Below are 23,328 nucleotides of genomic sequence, written 5' to 3' on the forward strand. Positions count from 1 at the left end.
GTCTGTCTTGGGGCCTTGAACTAGAATCTGGTGTTAGATATTCTGTGGAAAGCACCGCTGGCTCCCATAACTCCAGGCACCTCATGGCCCAGGGGAATGGAGCACATTCCAAAGCCTTGTTTCACTTCTACTTTGCCTCATCCAGAGTTGCAAGGTGAACCACAGTGAGGGCTACCTGGCATTCTGTGATTATCTCTGTGGGTCCCATCTGAGAGAGCAGTAGTAATAGTACTATTTACCTATTTTGATGTAAGCCTCAATTTTCCTCATATGAGGCAAAGACAGGCTTCAGTGCATTCATCTCTCTGCCTCAGGGACTATTTAATTGTTTAGACAAGGTGAAGCTGTTTTATTGTGAGAAACCAAGAGAACCCTGTACCTGAGGGAAGGGGTTGTCTAAAAATTGAGATCCATTCTCTGATGAAAACATGTGGCTCTTTATACCTTAAATAGCCAGTGACTCTGCTGGGATGGGGAAATCTGCCTTCAAAGAGCCTTGTCTTGTGAGCACACTCCCAGAAGAGGAGCAGAGTGGCAGCAGAGGCAGGGGATGCAGATTTCAGGCATGCTCCAGGATGGCAGCACTGAGAGCTGGTTGAAGGCTTTGCCTGCTGGTGGGAATGCATCTGGGCCAGGAATTCACCACCACAGAATGTAGGTGCTGCTGGAAATTGTTCACAAATAAAGAATATCATGTCTGCCATTTAGATTGATAACCATCAGCATATGTAAAGGCTTGGAAGCTTCTAACTTGCTTTGGACACTTTTTCTGGAAATTATAGAGGTCTGGTATACTGCTTCTCCTGCCTTGTAGTTTTAGTTGGGTAAACTGAAAGTGTGTTCTTGAATCCAACAGTTTTGTTCCTTTGGGTTTATCCTATGAATCATGCTATGGCTTTATGAAACAAGATTACAGCCATAAATATATCAGGAGCATAATGTATATATATATTATTTTAGATCATCACTGCAACCATTTTAGAAAATTATTTACACAGAGAAGCACAATAATATAAGAAATATGTCATGTGAGATGTCTATGCAAATCAAGTCAGTATATGCTAAAAAACAAGAAGTAATTGATGCCCTTGGGTGACAGACTAAAGAGGAAATAGAAAAGTGAGAAACAGCATAATAAATCTAAGTGTTATTAGAATTAGGAAATCTGTTTAGGATATCTGCCTGCAAAATGGAAGAATATTTTATAGAATTTCATTTACATTAGCTAGCCAAAAAGACTATTTACTGTGCAAAAATGAGTTATTCTTAACTTTGGGTTAGTCTTCTCTGCTTTCAAAGGCAGCATGGCCCAGTGCTGAGTGCACTGATTTCTGCAAGCTTAGATGCTTATTCAGAAGATTATTGTCAAGTCATGCTAAGGATTTCCTGTACTGAGAAAGCCAGGTGTGTGGGGCATGCTATTCTGTAATAAAGTGGGCCTTTTTCCAAGGTGTTGACTATTTTTTTTTCTTTTTAGTATCCTGGTAGGCATATCCTTTGTGTGTTTGAAGCTGGGTACTAAGAAAAGAGGCTGTTGGAGTCAGTAAGAAAAATGTTCATAGCAAATACATACAGAAAAACCCCCATAGCTAAATGAGTATTTTTTGGAGAAAAAAATAGCCTAACAGCTGAATTCTGCCCACATGAAGTAGTTCTGCTGTAGGAATATTTTTTTTAGTCATCTTAGTATCACTTGAAAACATTAGGCAAGTGGAGTAGCATTCTGCTAATTAATCAGAAAAAAAAGGACCTGTCCTCTCAACATGTTCAGTCTTTGCAAGTCTTCTCTTGATCTGGTTGGTAAATGTTACTAGATCAACATAGCAGGTGATGATGGCAGTATAACAAAAGTCAGAATATTCTGTGTTGGAAGGGACCCATGAGGATCAGTGTCCAACTCCTGGCCCTGGACACCCCGAGTCACACCCTGTGCCTGAGAGCACTGTCCTGACACTTCCTGAGCTCTGCCAGCCTGGTGCTGTGACCACTGCCCTGGGGAGCTGTTCCAGTGCCCAACCACCCTCTGGGGCAGAATCTTTTCCTGATACCCAACCTAAACCTCCCCTGACACAGCTCCAGGCCATTCCCTCAATCCTGCCCCTGCTCTTCCCCCCATGAAGAAGCTGGAATTGCAGTGAGGTCTCCCCTCAATCTCTTCTCCAGGCTGAACATAAAAAAGTGCCCTCAGCTGCTCCTCACACAACTACATATGGCTGGTTTGTTTTAGATTGGCAGACAGTATTGGCTTCTTTACAGAAATGTGACAAATGAAAGGGCAAATATGACAAAAGATGGGGAAGACATTGCTCTGGGATTCTCATCATGATATTAGATAAAATTCAGAGCTCCACCATGAACTTCAAGATAAGGGAAATAAATCTAGACTACAATAAAGATATATGAAGGTCATGTAAGTATTTCAGCCTACTGTAAACATATAGCTTTGAGATGAGATTCAAAGATAGCAAAACAGAGAAAATGTCATAAAAAGCAGATTAATAGGAGCAGAATATAAGGCTGTGCCAAACTTTTTAGAATTTCTTCTAAATCTAGGGATGCTAGTTAAGAAGCAGGGCTTGGATCTATTCAATTAATCTATGAAGACTCTATGTGGTGAGATAAATCAGTTCCCAAAGAGCAGCATTTTACATAAGCTTCACTTTCTTCAAAAAGATACCAGTTAGTAGTTAGTATTTTATTTATATGAATGGTGAAAGAAGGTTCATTTTACTTCCTTTCTTACTACCTTTAAAAGATTTTCCCCAAATTAAATTACTGCAAAGCAAATAATAACCTGATGAGGGCTGAAGTGAAAGAAATGCATGGCACCTCTCAAGTAACAAATGCTCATCTGGATTTTCCAAGGCTGACATTCCAGCTGCAGAAAACAGTGACTCTTTCCTTTAGGAAACATATACATAATTTTTCTTCCCTTACAGGGAAAGAAGGATGAGAAGAAAAATGTACAGTAATCCATGGAAAGGGAAAAAGTCTAACATGAATTTTCAAACAGCAAATGAAATGAAATCATATTAATTTTTGGGAAATGATATATTTTTAGTTATTGTAAGGTGTTTGTAGAATATTAAAATATACTTTGTGGTGAGCAGGAAAATACGAATATACATCTTTTAATGTTGGCAAGTGTGTGCAGTTTGGAAAGGACAGCTGCTATTAAATATTTTTTCCCAGTAGGAAGTACTCTGAAGTCATCAGGCTTCCACATATAAGTAGGTCAAGAAAGACTTCTTCCAAAATTTTTACTTTTTAGCTGCAAACAGGAAACTATTCCTCATTCTCATGGCCAAAAGGCCACACTAAACCTGACCTCCAGCTTATGTACAGTTTTACTTGACCTTTATTTAGAGCCCCTTCTGCTAGAAAATTGCCTTTTGTTGTCACTAAAAATACACTTCACTGTCAAGATGAGTCAGTATTCAAAGAGAAGAACTTTCCATCCAGTGTAGAGGTGCAGTGGAATCCTGCCTTCAGTGATGTCAGGGGAAATGTTTCCACCTATTCTGATACCACTAATATTTTCTTCCAGCTACTTTATTATGTCAATTGCTTTCCTTACATTTTTCCTTTCTTTTTTTTCCCTCTGAATTACAAAAAATGCTCATTTTTTCAGTGGAGCAGCATATGTGTTTGTATATATAAAAGCATTCAGTTCTGCATTTATGCAGTGGCAGTTTCATTGTGTAACTGGCATTTTTCACCACTCCCATCTTTATGAAAGAAATGGTATTACTTTTGCTTCTCTTCAATTGTTTAATGTGTGCACTAAAGCAGAATTCACGAACTTGCTTCTCATTCTGTTATTTCTTCTGAATATCAACCTATTTTTTGTAGCAAGAACAGTGACCCTGCCTGCAGACAGCATACTTGATAGCATAAGAAATGCTCATTGCCAGTTTTTTGTCTTGCTTCTCTCATGACAGCAAATCTGATGTGAAAGTTTTGATAAGAGCTGGAACAATAGCAAAATAGAGATCTATGAGTTAATGCTTTCTTTCTTTCCACAAGTTTAAAACACTCTAGGTGCTTTTTTTTCCCCCCATGCTGTCTCCATACCATGAACACTTTTCCTTTCTATTGGAAAAGTGCTTTTATATCCACTACTTGTGGGGAGAAGAAAAAAATCCTTATAAAAAGTGTGAATCATCTTTGAAAGCAAAGTTGCAGGGGCAATTTACTGTTACTGCAGTGGATATCTGGTACTTGAAGGCTCTGCACTGTGGTTTATGCAGCTGCAAAAAGGGAACAGTAATATTTATATCATGCATGCTTTTGAAAGAATAAATTTTGTAGGGTGATTTGAGACCCATGCTGACAGACTTTTCTTACAGACATTAAAGGCCTTTGGTTTGAAAATTGGGCCCAAAGAGGCCCAAATCTGTGTGTATTAAGAGAGATAAAAAGTTCCCCTTGACTTCACTGGTGCTGATCATGGCCCATGCAACTTTGGAAAGTAACACAGTGAAACTTCTGAGATTCTGGGCACAGAAGTCAAAGGTCCTTTACCTTGCAGACCTCAGTCATATGCTAAAATCTGTGGTAAGCAGAAATTTCCTTAAGATTCTTCTCAAAAGTTCAGGGTATTTCTAATTCAGCAGTTCTTGAATATTTAGTGTATTTTGTGAAATCTGATTCCTAAAATTAGAGACATTTTTAGAGGGGAGGAAAAAAAATCAAAGAAGTTAGGCTTCTTGCTTTTTATGTCCAAGCAGTATTAACAAATTAAGACATATAGCAGCAGCTTGAAAACAAACTTGCATACTGTTTTGACATGTGCATCTCATGGAAGGATTGCTAATTGGTGAAAATGCCAATCATTACAGAAAGTGATTCATGTTCAGGGGTGGTTGATATCTACTGGTGCCACATGGCATAGAATCCATGCTGTGGGAACCAGTCATGTCCAATATTTGAAGTATTTGGGAGGGATTTCAGCATTCAAAATAGGATTTGCATAGAAATAAAAAGCACAGAAAAGGGAGATTTGGTTTTTAGGGGAACAATGTTGTAAAGAACAAGAAATTGCTGAAAGAAAAAAAAAAATCTATGTATCCATATTTTTAATTTTTTTAAAAAGGAAAAATTTTGCCACTTAACCACTGGCCTCACACAATGGTTCTGCAGAATCACGAGTCACCATGGGAGTGATGTGGTGGGAGTGGTGTAAGTGCCCAGCTGTTTGACAGCTGGAGTAGGTGGGGCTCCCTAAAGCCCTGCCGGGAGAGGGGTGCTGCTGCCTCTGGGGGGACACAGGCTGCTGGGGTTCAGTGTCTGTGCCGTGCTGAGAGAGGGTGGAAAAGGGACTGGGTGAGCCAGAGCTCTGCTCTTCCCCAAATGTTCCCCTGTGCCCTCACACTGAAAGATATTGCTGTGCATCTTATAAAAAAATTTAAAAAATCACGTAGTCTTTTGCCCATCCTCGCCTCCAAAGCCTGGAGACAAATCTTACCCCAATGTCTGAGGACTTGTCAGCTCTGTGAGCCACAGAACATTGTTTGGTTTTTGTTATGCCAAAGTTCATTCTCCTGCTTTGTCACTTATCCTCTAGATGCAGTGATGTACTCGGTGCTGCTGTCAGAGGTGCCACTGCAGCTTCCCCAGGCTGCTCCTGCTGCTCTGTCTTGGTGGGATCAATGGCTGGGAATTGACTCAGCTGTCAGGACAGGCACTGCTGCAAGCAGGCAGGCAAAACTTGTCATAGCCATTAAATCCAGTGAGATACAGAATGTGCTCTTGTCTGTCAGGAATAAAGAGCAACTGAAGTTTCATTAACAGGGCATTATCAAATGCTTGTGAACATCATAAAATAAGCTTCTATTCACTCGAGGTCAACAATTTGCCTGTTCCACTGGCTGCTAGTCACAGCCCCTTGGTGTTAGAGCTTACAGTTTGCTAGGCAGTGGCCATGCTGGGGCATATTAAACTGAAAAATGGGAAACCTTGAGACACTTGCACTTGAAGTGTAAAGAACAACATTTAAAAGAAGTTTCTAAATGAAACATAGGCTAAAACGTGTTGCAGCAACAAAGAGCTGATTTTCAAATGGAGGACAGCTCAGTGCTCTTGGGAGTTGGGGTAGGGAAGAAATTCAGCTACTGCAGAGTTTCACAGATTACCAAGACACAATTTTGTTAATGAGTAGTGGGCAGAACCTTTTCTTCCTGCATCCTCTACAGCAAATTCTCTGCCTTGGAGATTTCTCCAGGTACTAGAGAAAATTTCTCAGTGAGCTTTTCTGAATCACAAGTTTGCTGGATTAGTAATTTTCAGGCTGAAGGAGAAGAGCTATGTTTAAATATGTGAACCTGTATTTCTCCCCTTATAGATCAGTTTAAAGTACTGCAATTTGTCCTAGTGGGGAAAACTGGAGAAAGCTACACTGGTGGGAGGCTTTGTGTGTAATTATGGAAGTTGCCTTCCACAGTAAATAGAGAGGTTTTGAATGGCTCAGTTCAGAATTGCACTACATTGTATATGGCTTAACTAATATTTATGAAAAGGGTTGTTTTTAGTTTTCACATATATCTAATTCATGTCATTTAACACATATGAAACTTAAAAAATTTGCATTATGTGAATTTAGCTCTAAAAACCAGTTATGAGGCAACTTTAAAACCTGAAAATGCCATGATAATACTGAGAAAATGGACGATTCCAATAAAGGTAATCAATCTATGAAAAGAACACCTGTTGATTTATGGAGATCATTTACCTTGCAGATTGGGGGTCATCAAAGTCTTGTTTCTGCTATGCAGATGGTGTTATCAAATAATGGATGACACGCCATAGTTTGGATCAGTCCAATAAAACCACGTAGGATGATCAAAAGGACAGGATCTCACTGATTTTTTTTTTTTTTTTTTTTTTTTTTTTTTGAGTGAAGATCTTACATTCATTTTGGTGAAAATATTACCACCCCAATGAAACAACTGGAAGGAGCCACAGTGAAAATTCTGCCCTTAGTTACAGCAATTCTAAGGCAGAGTAACTGACTCCATCTGTTCTGGGTTTAGCACTTGGAGCAAGAGCTAAGTTGTGTCAGGAGTCAGTATCAATTCCATTCATTCCAAAGGGCTTATTTTGGATTTACTCTTTTGTTGGGCCATTTGTTATGTTGTTGATGCTAATGGAAGATGGCAGTGAATGTGTGCTATTTTTGCATGTGATTCATCTATATACTTTTCCTGTATGCTGTTTTTACACAACTTGTGTAACTATAGTTTTTTAAAAAAACACATCAAAAAAGTCACATATGGGTTCCAGTGCCATGCCTTTTACAAATGTAGTTGATGTATAGTCTAGGAGGACTAGCTGAAATTCTTTGCAGAATCATTATATCCCCTGACCTTCCAAGCTCTTTATCATTTACTGTGATTTTTAAATTTTTTTTTAATTTTTTTTTTTTTTTTTTATTGCTAGAAGACTTTATTCATCTCTTTTGTTTCCCCTTCTCTGAAATTTGTGCACTCTAGCAGCAGTCATCAAAACTGCAGGTATTAAGGCACGGGGTACAGAATCACAGGAATCCAATAATCTCCTGACCGTGATAGATTGTAGCTCGTGGGAATTAGTCTGAACATTGTTTGATAGTTACAGTTTTGCACACAGCAGCTCTAAAAAATGCTCATTGCTGAGGAACTTGTACCCACCCCTGCAAGCAACTAGAATTCAAATGAATGGTAATGAGAATTGCTCTTGCATCAGAAGGAGAATAGAATGCAAGAAAAGTCATTTCTCTCCTGAAGCAGCCTGTCTCCTTGACTGTCAGGAGAAGGAACATATACCTTAGGAAATCAGTCTTCTCTTGTTAATTCCAGCTGAAATGGCTCAAAAAGGTTTCTTCCAAGTGTTTTGACAGAAAGTACAGAGAAGGATAAGAGATCTATTCCTCTGATACTTCAGCTGGAACTAACACAGGAAGGCTTTAAAAAAGAATATAGTGAGGGGGCTCCATAGTCAAAATGGGACCTTATGCATTGTTATCCAAGCTAAAATAAAACTTCTATATCTGAAAAATTCAAAACAAAATAAAAAGAAGGAAAATCTTGCTGAAAAACAGAAGCCTCTTAACAAGTGGAAGTAAGGACTCAGTCTTCTTGTCCAGTGCCTAGAAAAAACAGGCTCACAAAGGTTGGTGCTGACAGCATATTTTATGAGAGGAAGTTGGGAAGGTCCTCATGCACCAAATGCAAAGCAAATAAGCATTTTAATTCAATCTGTCAAAATCAATTAGAAACAAGATTAAAAAAGCTCCTTACAATCAGATGAAGCATTAGCTTGTTAACGTTAATTCCAATTCTGCTGTTGTGATAAACTGAGTCACAGCTATTTGCTTTGCAGCTGATCGACTGCTCTGCAGAAAGCTTGAGTAGAAAATATCTACCTGTAGTGACAGGCTGTGGAGAGGAGGCAAGGAGGAGCTGCAGGAGCTCCCTCCCAGCCCGGAGAGCAGCACACTTTCAGGGAAGGGGGATGGCAGAGGGTGCCCAATGTGCCTTAGGAGGAACTCCTGAGAAAGCACTTGTGGTGTGTTTGCTTGATCCTCCGAGCAGATCAGACCCACAGCTGCTTGCTTACAGCTGAATTCCATAGGGGCTCCTGATGTGCTCCTGGGGGTGCATTCAGCAGGCAGCAGCTGCAGCTGGCACAGCTCTCCCTGTGGATTCAGCTGGCAATTCCCTCACACCTGGAGGCACAGCAGGCATGGGAGATTTTGGGCTCGTTTGTGTGGAGTGGACCTGTCCCTGTGTGCATGAAATCATATCCCAAACTCACTTTATGCCTTGTGTCAGGTCTGGTCTGACCAGTTCTGTAGGGATGCACACCCCACTGTGTGCAGGGGTCTTGTGCTCCCAGAGCTGCTGTGTGAGCTTTGGTCCAGGAGATGTCGATTGTGATCAGACCTGTCTGATACTAGGAAAATATTTTAAGTGTTTCATTACTGAAATAGGTATTCTGTGCTGTACAGACAATAGATATGTTAATAGAGGAAGACTGAGAAAGCAACCTAAGACATAATATTAATTTTGCAGTTGCACCATAATGGAAGCATCCAAGTACTTATGGTTAAAAGTAGGATCTAGCTCTTCTATGTGCAAAAGTAAAACTATAACCATAAATACATGGCTGTTTTGTTAAATCTGTAGCAACAGAGCCTAAAGCAAAAACATAGATATGTAGGTGTATTTATTGCTATGTAAGAAGTAAGAGAAAAAATGTAATTTTCAGCTATAGTTTGTGTGCTTGGAAAAATTGGTGAACGTGCATAAAAGGAGCACAGTCGGCATTTTACCCTGTTAAGAATAAACCACAAGTCATCTGCATTATTAGCCACTAATCTCCTTAGGTCCCTAATCATATCCCTGGGCATGCTAAGAAGCAACCTGGGCTGGGAAGAGACGTATCAAAGTGATGGATGCCTTAGTATCCCTGTAATTTGGAAAGGCTTGTGAAGATATTTCATTTCTGCCTCATTTTCTAAAGTGACATGGTAAGTTAGTTGTCCTTGTACCATCCCTAACTCATTGAGACAGCAGTGAATTCAACCAAAAAACCCCTCATGCTGCCAGGTGAGTTACTGGCTGGCTTTTTACATAATAGCCTAGGTGTTAAAGCACTGATCTGTGAAGGGAAAGATCAGGATTTTTGCTTCCTCTTAGCCCAAGAGGGTTTGGAAGCCTTGTTTCTATGTCCTAAAACTATCCTAGCAGACACAATAGAGATCAGCCTTTGTTGAGGCTATGCTTTCTCTCCTCAGTCCTCCTTCTGAGGTTGTACTGTTTCATGAGAATGAGAGTTGGGCAAATGACAGTAGAAAAATATTATATTCAATGTGGACTGCATATGGATGTAAATTTGTTATATTTTAATATTATTTTAATTCTTATATTTTAAGATCCAAGGTATTACTGAATTGACAATCATAGATAACTAAATATAATGGTGTTTTTATATTGCCTCTTTAAATTTGTGTGGCAATTTACAGAACAATCTGATCCAGAGCTGTTTTATCTGCATTTCCATGGATCGTTGATGCAGCATTTTCTGCATCACACAAAGTGTAAGTCTCCAGTTGAGCTGGGACCAAGCCCTAACGACCAATGACAATCTTTAATCACTCCAGTTCCCACTGACACTTGCCAAGATAAAGAATATTAATAGTAATTTAACTGTGTCATAGCAGCTGGCACGTATTTATTTTTTACTACTGAGTTTTAACTAAATGGGAATGAACCTCATATGCAGTCATTTGTGCAGCAAGTGTAACCATCTTTTATGCATTTGAAACTTTTGGATGCCTGCAGTACATGAAAAGCACTCTATGGGTACTTGCATTATTGCATATTTCATTATAATGTAATTCTGTATTAGATATTCTATTTATGCAGAATCCAAAAATAGTTCATGCTGTGTAGCAATGCAAATTTCAGTGAATAATCCACAAAGAATTTCAAAGCCTTAACCATTTGTGACATGCACTATTCTGTGTCTTTAATGAGGACTTAACCTTTGAACAGATTATACTGGTCTTTTTATGAGTAAAAACCATTTCTGTGCTTTCCAATTAAAGAACAGTCTATCACTTCTTATCTTAATGATATTGGAAATATTAGGGGTTATTGCTACTGCTCAAAATTCCTCAGACTGGTTTTAGATGTTCTATCAACAGTAGAAGTGTAAATCAGGTTTCTGCACTTGAAGGCAGTGCCCCCCTTCCCAGCTGACAGCTGAGCACCAGAGAATGGGGCAGCAGCTGCAGTTTCATGGCCAAGGCTGTGTAGGGTGGTGCAGTAGCTATGGAAAACCCACTTTCCTCATGTTTATCTCAAGGAATCCAACTTAAACCAAGGTAGAATGAAGGGAATTTCCCACAGCGCGGGGAAACAGCGGATGTGAGTAGGGATGCTTTTTGTTAATCTGGAGTATCAGACTGAAGACCCTGAAGCCAAAGATGTGCAGTGAAAGGCCTGCAGGTGTGCACTGCCAGCTCTGCTGTGCTGTGTGAGCCCACTCTGCAGGGCTGTGCTCAGGGATGTTCTGTTGGTGTGCCAGGAGCCCAGCAGAGATGACAGGTCCTTAGTGAAACAAGCAGCAAAATGAAACAAGGGGGGACTTCCTCCTGAACTATTTAAGAGATGTTGCAAAGCTTGAGCTTTCTACTTTTTAAAATGGATAGCACTGACCAGAAGTTTGCCTACTAAGGATATAATAAATAACAATATCCTGAATCAGTAAATTGAATAAAACATTCCCTATGAACTGCTAATGAATAAAAAGCACCCCAAATCCATCAGTAGTAGGAATTTTTAAAAATTTGAATGAAATTTTACTATTCATAGCTGTGTTCAGTGCATAATTATATGGAAGAACAAAATAAAAAATCTTTAGAATTGTCTGCCTAAACAAGACATCCTTTGCAATACTTTTAAATATGTATTTACGAGATTAAAACCTTTTTGCCTTTGGGCATAATAGCACAAGTTAAAAAATTTGAATAAAATAATCAGATAAAAATACTTATTTCATTTCCTTCATGTATTTAAGTATGCATTTCAAGAAGCTTGTATTATAGTGTAAGATGAAAGACAGCCTTTGTCTTGAGACTTTTACATCCTCTGGCAGTAGTTAAAGTGAGCTAGTCAGATGTGAAGATCTGCAGCAATACCTCATGCAAACCTGTACTCAGCCCTGTATCAGTGGATTCTATCCTCTCCACCTTTCCTTGGCATCCCCTCGAGAAGAAGAGCTCAATTAAGAACTGGTACGAAGCCTGGTTGATTCACAATCTATCTGAAAGCAGGATGATGTTCATGTTCTAGTGAATCATGTGCCTATTTCAATATCAGAAATAGAAAATGGCTCTTGAGTTTCTCTGCTGCCAAAAATTGCTTCATTTTGAATTGCTGATTGCTAGTGTTCTTAAAATTAGAGGCAAAAAGTTTCTTTTTCCTCTCACATTTGCACATTTGCCTCAGCCTTACTGGTTAGGGTGTTAAAGTAGTTTAACTAAACTTGAAACTATCATAGCCAACACAAACCAAGGGGACCAATGGTGCTTTTTCTAGAGCAGCCAGCTAAATGGGGAGGATGCCAATAACACAGACCAAGCTTCCAAGTAAGATTTGTGTGGAGAGTCTTGTTCACACCTGCTTGAAGGCACTGGAACATAGCATTGACTTTACGAGGAATTTGCATCCAGATATTAACTTTCTGTAAAAGAGTTCAATTCAACAATATTTTCTGATGGAAAATCATTAATGTGTTCTTTGCCATTCCTGGTTGATAACATTAATCATCCTGATTCCTTTAGTCTCAAAGCTTTTACCAGAATACCACTGTAATTTAACATTAATAACAGCCCCTTACTAGGAAGTATTACCAATTTCTTGCCTAGATGATGTTATATTTAGCAATATCTTGCTGTGACAATTGCTGCTGTGAAAGAAGTGCCATTTATAGATGGCATTACAGATGCAGCAGGCATTTCAATATACATTAAATGCCTGGAAACACAACAGTCAAAGATACACATGCAGAAAAACACTTTAAAACACTTTAGATGTACTGCAAAGTAACTTTTTGCACATACAGAGGTGTAAATGAAATAATGAGAGACTTGAAAGAGGGTTTTAAGTTATGCTTGATTAAATCTGTGTTATAAGCTTCCAGTACTCTTATATCATACTTGGGTCTCTTGGGTGCTATTAACTATTGTCAGCCAACAAACTATAATTTCATGCTTGACTAATACAAGCCTGGGCTTCTGCTTCTTTGTACAGTCAGCCTTCAGTTTGCTGTAATAATAAAGTGAGAAGGGGAGGAAAATAAAGAATTGTCAACAGAATGATAAGACTTATCAGTAAAATCAGATACTATGGTGGTTTAAGCTATAATTTGTTTGGGTCAGTAAACTGAGTCCATTTACTTCACTAAGCTGTAGATCAGCTCCAGGTTTTTTATTTTCTTGTGACAGGTACTTTAACAGGCAGCTATGCAAGTAGAAGTAAGCTGCAGAACTGAAAGATGGTTTTTGTTTGGTTTGGGGCGTTTTGTTTTGGTTTGTTTGTTTTCTTGGGTTTTTTTTTGGACTGGATTTATACTGGAAAGACTAAAGTGTATTTCCTCTATGAATAGTTTTATGTTTAAATTAAACTCCACATGGGATGATGTTTGTGATTTCTATCTATTGCAGGTTCTAATCATTTTAATATATTATATGAAAGAAAGTGACATAGTTGCATAAAGAGCCACGTATTTATATTGGTCCACCTAGAATCTGTGAGAAGTCTCTGTATTCAGCTGAGGTCCTTGTTATGAGACATTCAGAGAACAGCACACACAAAAGGTATAATATGTCATGTTACACAGAAAAGCTGGTAATTCTAAGCAATTGTCCACAATAACCTCTAGGTCAGGTTCTGCCTTTGCTGTGCAAAACTTTTAAAAAAAATCAATGAGCATTTGATGCAAAGAACAGGAAACCAGGGCCAGCATCTGTGAGAGATGACAACAAGGATTTGGTAAGAGCTTCCAGAAAAGCACTTCCCTGCTCCTCAGACTGCAACAATAATGACATGTTCTCCTCCACTTGTCCCAGCCCCGCATCTCTTAGCCATTATTTTGAACATTGATTTTTTTTTTTTTACAAAATCCCATAAAGTTTCTTCCATGTGACTATTTCTTCCTTTAAAGGGAAAAGCACTGCATAGTACTTTGAAGGCTTTAAAGAAATCAAGAAGCTTGATATAATGGCTTTGTCACCAGTGCAATAACACCTTTGGCAAAAAAAAAAAGTTCAATTCACTAAGAATGACTTAGTGTTTTTATCATTTTATGCAACTTTAAGAGCTAAAATTAGACCATGAAAAATAATCTGATTTTTCTATAGTTTTCCCTTGTCTGTTTTCTCCCTAATTTAATTTTTTGTTTTTGTTTTAAACATGTAAACGGGCCTTTCTGCAATGTACTGAATCTTAGTATCAGGATGGAAGATCTGAATAGTAAAAATTCAACCTTTATTTCCTTTTGATTATATTTCATGGAAACAAAGTACCTGAAGCTCCCTTATTGCAGGATTGTGGTGATGAAAGGGTGGGCTTGAAGATTTACATTTTTTGATAAATATATCAATAAATTATCATGAATAAACTTTGTGTGTCTCCATACAATGTAATTGTGAAAAGGATCATATGTCAAATATTGTAAAAAGCCAAGGATTTTTAATTTAATACTTTGTATTTAATTTTGCACTCATACTTGTTATTTAAGTCATGCTTAGTAATTTTTCATTGTAAAAAGATATCTGGACATGAATGAGACTGTCAAAGAATTGAAATGAACAAAACTTTACAAATGAGAATGTTTTTACTTGCTTATTCAGCATGGAATTGTTTCAGAATTATTTATCTAGGTTTCTTTCTGTGAGTGAAGGACAAGCTGAGGTCACTTATTATTCTGGTTAATAATTGGCCATGTTTATTTATTAGGTTAATTTTCAGAGTTTCAACAATCCTGTGTCCTTCAAAGGGTCAGGAAATAGCACCAAATCAGCTATACTGATTATCTGTGCTGTGGAAAAACAATGAGCTTTTCTAGATCATTACTTGAAACTGTGCTTTGGGAATAGTCCAGGCAATTGTTTCTAATGATAAAACACCTTCTGGGGACCCTCCCAGTACTGCTGAAGTTTGAGGAAGCCTCATGATAGAGTCAGCTGCTTTTGTTGTGCTCATGTTATGAGATCCACTGTAATTCATTTCCTGTGGTTTTCCTCTCAGCCTTTATGATCTGCTTTTAACACCTGCAGAGCTGATTCTTGGGCTCTCTTGGCCTTTCTGTGCTATGCTGGTTACCTTTGCTGCCAGCCCATTCTGCAGCAGTGCTTCCGTGGTACCTGGCTTGGCTCCAGCTGTGCTATCTCTAGTGCTGCTTTGGTTCATGGCTGGACTGAATTCTCTCTCAGATAAGATTCTTTTCTGTTTGAAAACTGTGTAGCAAAGTGAATTTCTAGGCCAGAATTATGACCCTAAGTGGTTTTTTGCTGTTTTCACTGAAGTGCTAAAAAGTAGAATAAATCAGAATATTGGTAATTAAGAAACTTTTAGTCCTCCAGTAGGTGAAAGAAAACAGTGTGCATGTGCATGCTTTCAGGCTCTTCCTTGCCTTTTCCTTCCAAAGGTGTCTGAGATGAGAGTGACAAGCCAGCCCAGAAGGAAAATTCAGCTGAAAAGACCACAAAATGCTGAGCTTGTCTTTGACTGCCAGTTCACCCTACAATGCACTTTTGCTTTTAGTAGGTTTTCCATTTTCTCCCAGGCACAGAATAGTACTTGTCTTACTCAATAGTCAGCCATTATGTCTGTTTTATCCACGTACAAAGCACAGGAGAAATAAAATGATAGGTGCCCTGATAAGGAGGATAAACTTTTGAAGTCTACGAACAATTCCTTTTGGCTGATGGATTTTGGGCAAGTGCAAAGGACACAAACAGCTTTTGCTGCTGCTGTTTTTTTTTTTTTTTTTTTTTTTTTTTTTTTTTTTTTTTTTTAAATCAAACTGAAAGGCATGAATTTGAATGATGGATAACTGTGTTTTAATCAGAAACACTTTTAGGAGTTACTTTATGGAGAATTGTCTCACTCTGTCCCAGACACCTGCTTCCATTCAATGTAACAGTGTTTTTGTAAAAAGAAAAGTTGGCTCACTGGAAGTTGCCCCCTGTTAGATGCAAGTATTTTATTTTGCATTTTTCTTGTTTAAATTTTTGAGATGGAAATTCAAGAAGATAACTCTACGCACTAAAATGATCTGTTCTTCATTTTTATTATCTCAATGTTAACATTTCTTGGCCTAGATTTTAGAGAATATGTTTTACTAAGGTATCAATACCTGATTCAAAGAAACTTTTGTTGAAAGAATGTAATCCTCATTGAACCCATTTGGCTCTGGGTCAGGCTCCTGATGTTTCTTTCAGAATAAAAATAAAATGTGATTCTCAAACAGAATTGCAGGGATTTTTTGCCTAGTTCTACCCCAGCATGGCATGTTGCCATTGCCTAAGATCACTGAACTAATTGGAAATCATTCATAACGACAGCAAGGAACAGCACAACTTTTTGATTTCCTTAGTGATATTTCCTCCCTCATGCTTTCCTCCTGTGAAATAAATAGGCATAAGAGATGTTATTGCCAGAGGAGTGGGTAGATTTGTGTTAATGCCTAAGAGCAAATGTCAAACTATAGAAATGTCAGAGGCTTGTATGCTTTCGAAGTATGTGAAGAGATAGGTTATTAGTTTGCTGTATATTTTCTTTGAAAACTTTATCATAATCCTCTCTGCAATCTTGTACTGGGGACAAGTACTATGCTACATGACAATTTCTTCCTCTAAATATAGCAACATGGCTTTATAACATTAGGCAGGGAAAGGCAAAAGAAATTTGGGGTGGATAATTTTTCTCTCCTTGAAAAGAATGCCTTTCAGAAATAGTGATACCAAAGAAAAGCTCAGAGCTGTGAGTCACAGCATTAGTGGGTTGAACTATCATTCCATGCAGGAATATGGGCATACATTTTCAGGATTAGTGAAATGTAGATGTATTATTTGTAATAAATATATATTTTAGGGTAACGGCACAGCTATAATCTCTGAACATCTGAATTCTAAAGAAAGATTATGGCTTGACTGGTAGTGAGACTGACATGAATAAATGTGTTCTTTAAAAACTACTATTTTTTAAAATCACTTAAAATATTTTCTTGAAAAGCAAAGGACATAGAAACCAGAACTTCTAGAATAAAGCATCAATCACCCATATTCAAGATCTCTGCCATACAGATAATATCTGAGAAGTGGTACTTCTGGTGCTTCTACAGACTTTTCATTTTACATGTACTGCTGTTGACTTTTCCATATTGATTTCTCTTTCCCTCTTCTGCCTCTGTCCCTTGTTTTCTATCTCTGCCCCTGCTCTCCTTCATGTCTTTAATTCACGCTTCTGTCCTGCTCCCGCCTTCCACAGTTTTTGCTTGTTCTTATTTATTTTTTTATCTTCAGAGGAAAAATTCCCCCTTCCCCTCACCCTGTTCATCTGTTCCTTTGACTTGTAGTTCTAGGATATACCACCACCACAGGCTATTTCTTCTGAAATAGGGCTGGTTAAAGACAGTCGTGTTGGTACTCAACATTAACATTTAAACACATTTCTCACTCCATATAACATTTATCTACTAATTCTATGTATTCTTCAAGAATTATCCAAGGGAAACATTTTAATGCCAAGTGCTTTTTGGCCTTTAAAACTGCTCGAGTAGATGAATTAAGGGCAAACATCCATTTTTAACCAAAAAGATGTTTTTCCATCAAAAGTCTCTTTGAAGGATAACTTCAGTTGAACTCTCCAAGGAAGCTGTATTCCCAAAGAATTACATTTTATCAGCTGAAATATTTAATTCTAGTTTGCTGCAGCAGGTATCAGGAAAAACACATGCAGCCTGAACATTAATTTCTGCTCAGTAGTGCAGGGTTTACCTGGCCAATAGATGTGCTAATGGATAATGGAGACAGCATTGGCAGAGCTTTGCCTGCTCAGCTCCTGAGCCAGGATGCACAGAAATCAGCAGGTGGGCTTCTCTTATATTCACTGTGCATCTCTGTTAAAGGCTTAGGGTGGGATTGTTACTGTGGGATCTCACTGGCAGCTATGCAAAGCCTGTGCAGAGTCAGTTTAAAATTACTATAAATTAGAATGGTAGCATTTACAATTTTTCACAGGCAGAGTCAGACTGTATGTTCTGCCTCAGCTTAGGAGGATGTTCTTTTATCACTTAAAATATTTTCTTGAAATGCAAAAGACATGGAAATCAGATTTCCTGGAATAAAGCATCAGACACTTGTATTCAAGGTCTGTACTCCACATGCCTCAGGAGGAATGTGAATAAAAGCACAAAGGCTCAAGAATCCAGGGATCAGGAAGCATGAGCTTCAGGAAAGTCCTGGGAGTTTTCATAATGGATGCCCCCTTTCTGTGTTTTATTAGAGGTGTAGGTAAAGCAGTATTGTCTTAGTTTTTCTCTTGGGTAGCTTTCTGAGTATATGGTCAGGCAGCAGGCATTTGGCTGCTTCTGGCTCCAATCTCCTGGTTTCCCCAAACACAGAATCTACACCCTATCTAAATAATGATTGGATTAGTTTTATCCAGGAATTTTAAGAAGGTTAATTTATTTAAATGTATTGTCTATATGCTATTACTCAGAGCTCCTTAACTTGTTCCCTCTCACCATAGCCTGAGTCATGGCTGGACCTTCTCCTGCCTTGGAATTGCAAAATATCTACTCCTTAGAAACACATTAAAATAGATTACACTTCTGTTTTGGCTCTTAAAAGTATAATGATTTTTGATTATTGAATGTTTTGAAGGCAAATTGTAGCACAACTCTCATTCAATGTCCATAACAGAAAAGGATACCTGTGATCAAAGCCATACCATATTCTGAACAGCCACGCACTCTCAGCTTTGGTTGTATTTTTATCCAAGTTAGATGCACTCTGCAAAATAAATAAATGAATGAATGAATGAAGTGAGAAGCATTTTTATAAAATAAATAAAACATGGAGTTCCTATATTAATAATACATGTCAGACCAAATTACAATTAACTGCACTTTTTTAAATTAAAAAGCTTTGTTGTGGCACAAATGTCATCCCTGTGAATGAGTTCAGGAGAAAATTGGCTCATACAGCACATTTCTCATTGCTGCACTCATTGGAAGGATGTAGCATTTACTTCTATGAATGATTCCAAATTTTTTAAGCAGTTGAGAAGTGCTACACTCTGAGATCAATAAATTGATATTTTGATTTAATTGCTGTTGTGGGATTACTTCAGTTTACCCCTACAAGATCAGAGGCTGTTTGTGTATGTCTAACCAAATGCCTTTCCCAAGGGGATTGAGATATTCTAATAACTAGGAAAGTGCTTTCTATGATTCTTTCCAAGGGGAGGGGAACATGAGTAAAATTGACAAGGTTCAAAATACCCTTTCCATTCTGCAAGCTAATTCTGTGACATGCTGCACAGGTAGAGAGGTGGACTGTCCTTTTCCTTTCCACCACCCTGAGGTGGAAGGTCTTTATCATTCCATACCTTGAAATAATCAGTTAGGAACAGTTACCTGTACAAAGACAGCCAGTTAGGTCATACTCTAGATATCACATCAGTACTAGTGGAAGAATTACTAGCAGAAATTAGGAATGGGATGGCCAGTTCTCTAAGGATGCTCGACTGTTTTTTGTTTTTTATTAAGTTAGGTTAGTTTTAATGAGAGTATTTTTTTCTTACACAGTTTTAAACCAATGAATCTGTTAATTTTCATGTTTCAATCTAATAATATATTAAAATATAATACCATATTATAGATTAATATACATATAAATTGGCTGATGATAATGTCAATGGTCTGACCCTCAAAAGAGTAAGTTCTAGCTCCAAGGCATCCTGTTCATGGGAACTTTGGAACAATGGGAACATTGATGTCATTGAGTTTTGAATAAGATTACACAGAATCCATGCTGTAGCTATTATGATTTTGCTAATGCACCAAATAAAACAAATATTATTCTTGGGATCTGTTTCCTTGTTAACTGCACTGAGTATTTTAGCAACTCTTGCAGTAACGGGGGAAGAGGACAGTACTAATTCCTAACTGAGCAGCAGAACACTTTTCCAAGCTCTAAACATCTAACAGTGCATTTTGGCAAGATAAAGATTGGGAAAAGATTGAAAGATTAAAGCAGGAAGTATGATTGTAGGTAAAATCTGTGTTAGGTCACAACAACAACACTGAATAAAGGAGAGGGAAGGACTTGAGAGCACAGGGGGAGATGAGGAAGAGGACAGGCACTGAAATAAACATTGTGGTGTGGGCTACTCTTGTGTGGTGCAGAGGATGCAGAGGACAGCTTGTTAACAGCACAGTGAGCTCTGTAAATGGCCTGTGTTCTTTGTTTGAATAGGAATGTTGTTTAATTCCTCTTTCCAAATTCATTACACCTCTAGCTTCCTCTAAAGGAAAATGTTTCCTCATTTGGGAACATGAATTGTTCCTGTATGAAAGCAGTGGAGGAAGACGTCTACACAAGGTTTTCTGGTCCTGACCTGGGCCTTCTTTTATTTCTAGTTTAGCATGTGTTGTACCCTCCTCCTTTTGCATGTGAAATCTGTATTGTGTTATCAGCTTTTGTGGGAATCTGGGTGGTTATCAGGAGTGCAGTCCCTGCAGAAACAGTACAAGGGATAACAGGAGAGGTTGATGTGAATTTTCAGGGCTCTTGCAGATCCTTGAATTCCATGATTTTAAAAAGTAACTTTTCACTTTCTCTGCAGTTCAGAGAGGTAAAAGTAAGGGAGACAGTGTTCTATCTCTTCCAAACATTTTCTCTCTGGAAAGGGAAAATGCCAAAGTTTCTCACATCTCTTCTTCCATATGGGAATTGCCCATATGGAGATTACTCTCATTAGTCCTTGCAATAAATTCACCAGCCAGCTGGCAGATGAAACTGATGAGAACAGTGTAACTAAGATGTAGGGACAGTTAAATAAACTATGCAGATTAGTTTGACAGAGATGATATTGATAAACATCTTGCAGGCTATTTAGTTTTTATCTGAGGTCAACAGCTCATCTACGTGTTTTCTTAAATGCTTGTAGAAAGTATATTCTTATCCTCTCTCAACAAGTTAACATAGCAGAATTTGAGATACATAAGCCATCTGAATGAAATTTGCTATTGACTATCTTTTAAAATGGGAATTCAGTTAAATAGCTCACTGCCATAAAGGTTTTGCCTTTTTAAAATAGTTCAGTTTTATAACTCTGCTTAGTGTTATTTGTCTTGCATTGTGCTTTTCAGAGTTAGCTTTTGGTGTTTATGCACTGAATGTACACAATGTGCAGCAAAGTGGTTTGTTTTTACATACTATTTTCTTTACAATAATATATATTATTTTAGAATGTATTATGTAATTTCTTTCAGAACTAAGTTATGTCAGTCCATTAATAAGTAAATGGGTATGAATATGAGGCTATTTTGTTTATCCTTATGCTGTGATAATGATTTAATGATAAATTCTGTGACAAGATGGAATTGAAACTGAGATATGCTTTTGATGGATCATGGTATGGTGAAGTGCAGATGTTAATTATACATGAAAAGGCTCCCCACCTTTTCTAGGGAAGAAGCTCAGGGTTCCAGGTCTTACAATCTGAACTGGAATTTGCTGCCAGCTGGCTGCCAAAATTATTGTTTCAGTTAGCCCAAAATAGAACATAATCAGAAGTTTAGAAATAACTGTGTACATAGAATTATCAAATAAATCTCTTCACAGAAAATTGAATTTTTGGGAGGCAAAGGAGGGAAAGAAGGGAGATAAAGAAGAAGAGGTAAGGAAGGAAAAGGGTTTTGCATTCATACAGCTGGTATTGCATCTGACATAGCAGCCATGAGGTGGAAGGCCTTTAAGGCTCACTCTGTCCCTAAAAATAAATCTAGGTATTGTTACAGACATGGATTGAGAGGTTCCCAGAGCAAGGTACCCATGTCCTGCTAGTTAGAGTGGTCACAGAAGAGCTAAATTCAAATCTCAGTAGCAGACTTGCAGCTTTCCCATTCTGGCTGAGTACTCTGAGCAGGGAGAAGCCTAGAGGCTTCTTTTCCATTAATTTTTGCTCTCTTTTAAACATCTTATTCTTGGAGACATTTCCTTCTTATTTCTCGTACAGTCTCCCCTGAAGCTTCAATTAACAGCATGAGAGTGGGCACGTGGTTTAAAGTTCACCTGGGCAAAAGCTTTAACTGGCAGTGGGAGGTACTGGCACCTGCTATTTGTGCAGGGATGGATGTGTAGGAAAATCAAGTGCTTTCACTGAAAAAGCACAGGAAGAAAATAAGAAGTAATGAAAGGTAACTAAAAAAAAAAAAAAATATCATTTTGGAAATGAAGGGAAAGAAAAGAGGAAACATGGGAACAAGAGGAATGAGAGAGAGAGATGAGATGAAGGAGAAAATTAGAAGAAACAACCTGACTTGAATGACTATGATAGGTACTGAGTTAAAACAGTGAGTGCTACAGAGAATGCAGCAAAGGTCTGAATTAGAAAAGATTGAGATGTCAAATATAAAAAAAAAGTCAGACAAATGAAAATAAAATACCATGGGATGGGGGAAGAATAAGCAGAACAGCAAAATTATTTTCCAAGGTATAATATACTACTATAAAGAATGTTGAACTGGACATGATAGGGCATGAAAAGTGTTATATTTATTTACACCTTCTGCGTTGTATTGTTCAGCTTTGTCAGGAGAGATAGGTGTTAATTCACAGAGCACAGTTGGGACACTGGATGTGTTACTGTTGTAAATAAAAATTACTATTTTCAGGAAAAGAATGAGAAAATTAGATGCCTAGAGGCTTCTGAAGAAATCAGGTTTTTGCAAAGCATGCATTCAGTCAATTTTATGCTGCATTCTGCATTCCCTGATCTTTGATAATTTATAAGTGCTGAAAAGCAGAAAATTTCTGCAATTCTGTATCTCTATACTCCAATTAAAAATAGACTATGGTTCTGTGTCCTGCTCTGTTCAGAATTCAGACAGAGGCATTGCAGGAATTCCTACCAAGATGCTTAGGAAAGTGAATTTAACATGAGTCTCCTTAGACTCAGAATAAAACAGTGCCTTGCCATGGTGCAGTGAAGGGTTATGCTAAACCTTTTTGAATAGTGACTGGGTTCTAAAATGAAGATGTGATCAGTGTGAATAATACTGGCTTTTCTTCTTTTAAAAGAAACATTAGGATAATGAGGCACCTGAATTCTACTTGCTACAATGAAAATTGAGATTCACCTCCTGTGCCTTCAGATATGTGTAAATGTGTCAATGTTAGGCATACTCAGTACATAAGATATATTCAAGTTTTGCCTAATGATATCTCTAATATATTTTCAAATGAATAAAGGATCTTGTATCTTCCTCAGCTTATTTTCTACATTTATGTTATTGTTGGATGATTTACATTTCATTTCCAGTTGTGCTGTCTGAAAGGGGGCATGGGACAGTATCACCAGCATTAGGCACTTGTTGGCTTTTTTTTTTGGCACCTTGTCAGCTGTACTGTGGCTGTCCTCAGTCCCACTGCCTGTTCCACCCACCATGCTGAGCCTCAGGTCGTGTCTCTGCATTGAGTGCAGATTTCTGCTGCTGCTGCAGGCAGTGCTGCATTTGAAACTGCACCATACATATATGACATAAAAT

At 38.0% G+C, this 23,328-nt stretch overlaps 1 protein-coding gene across 1 annotated transcript in view; it reads right to left on the reverse strand.

Annotated features, from left to right (window-relative positions):
* The window catches only part of SLC9A9 (solute carrier family 9 member A9), a 172,777-nt gene that overhangs the window by 20,734 nt on the left and 128,715 nt on the right, over nucleotides 1-23,328 (reverse strand). Inside the window, exon 17 of the mRNA XM_056498959.1 lies at nucleotides 18,486-18,565. Within this exon, the coding sequence (XP_056354934.1) occupies nucleotides 18,486-18,565 (80 nt within the window). The remainder of the gene's footprint in view (nucleotides 1-18,485; nucleotides 18,566-23,328) is intronic.

Source organism: Oenanthe melanoleuca, chromosome 9 (genome assembly GCF_029582105.1).
Source record: "Oenanthe melanoleuca isolate GR-GAL-2019-014 chromosome 9, OMel1.0, whole genome shotgun sequence".
Classification (NCBI taxonomy): Eukaryota; Metazoa; Chordata; class Aves; order Passeriformes; family Muscicapidae; genus Oenanthe; species Oenanthe melanoleuca.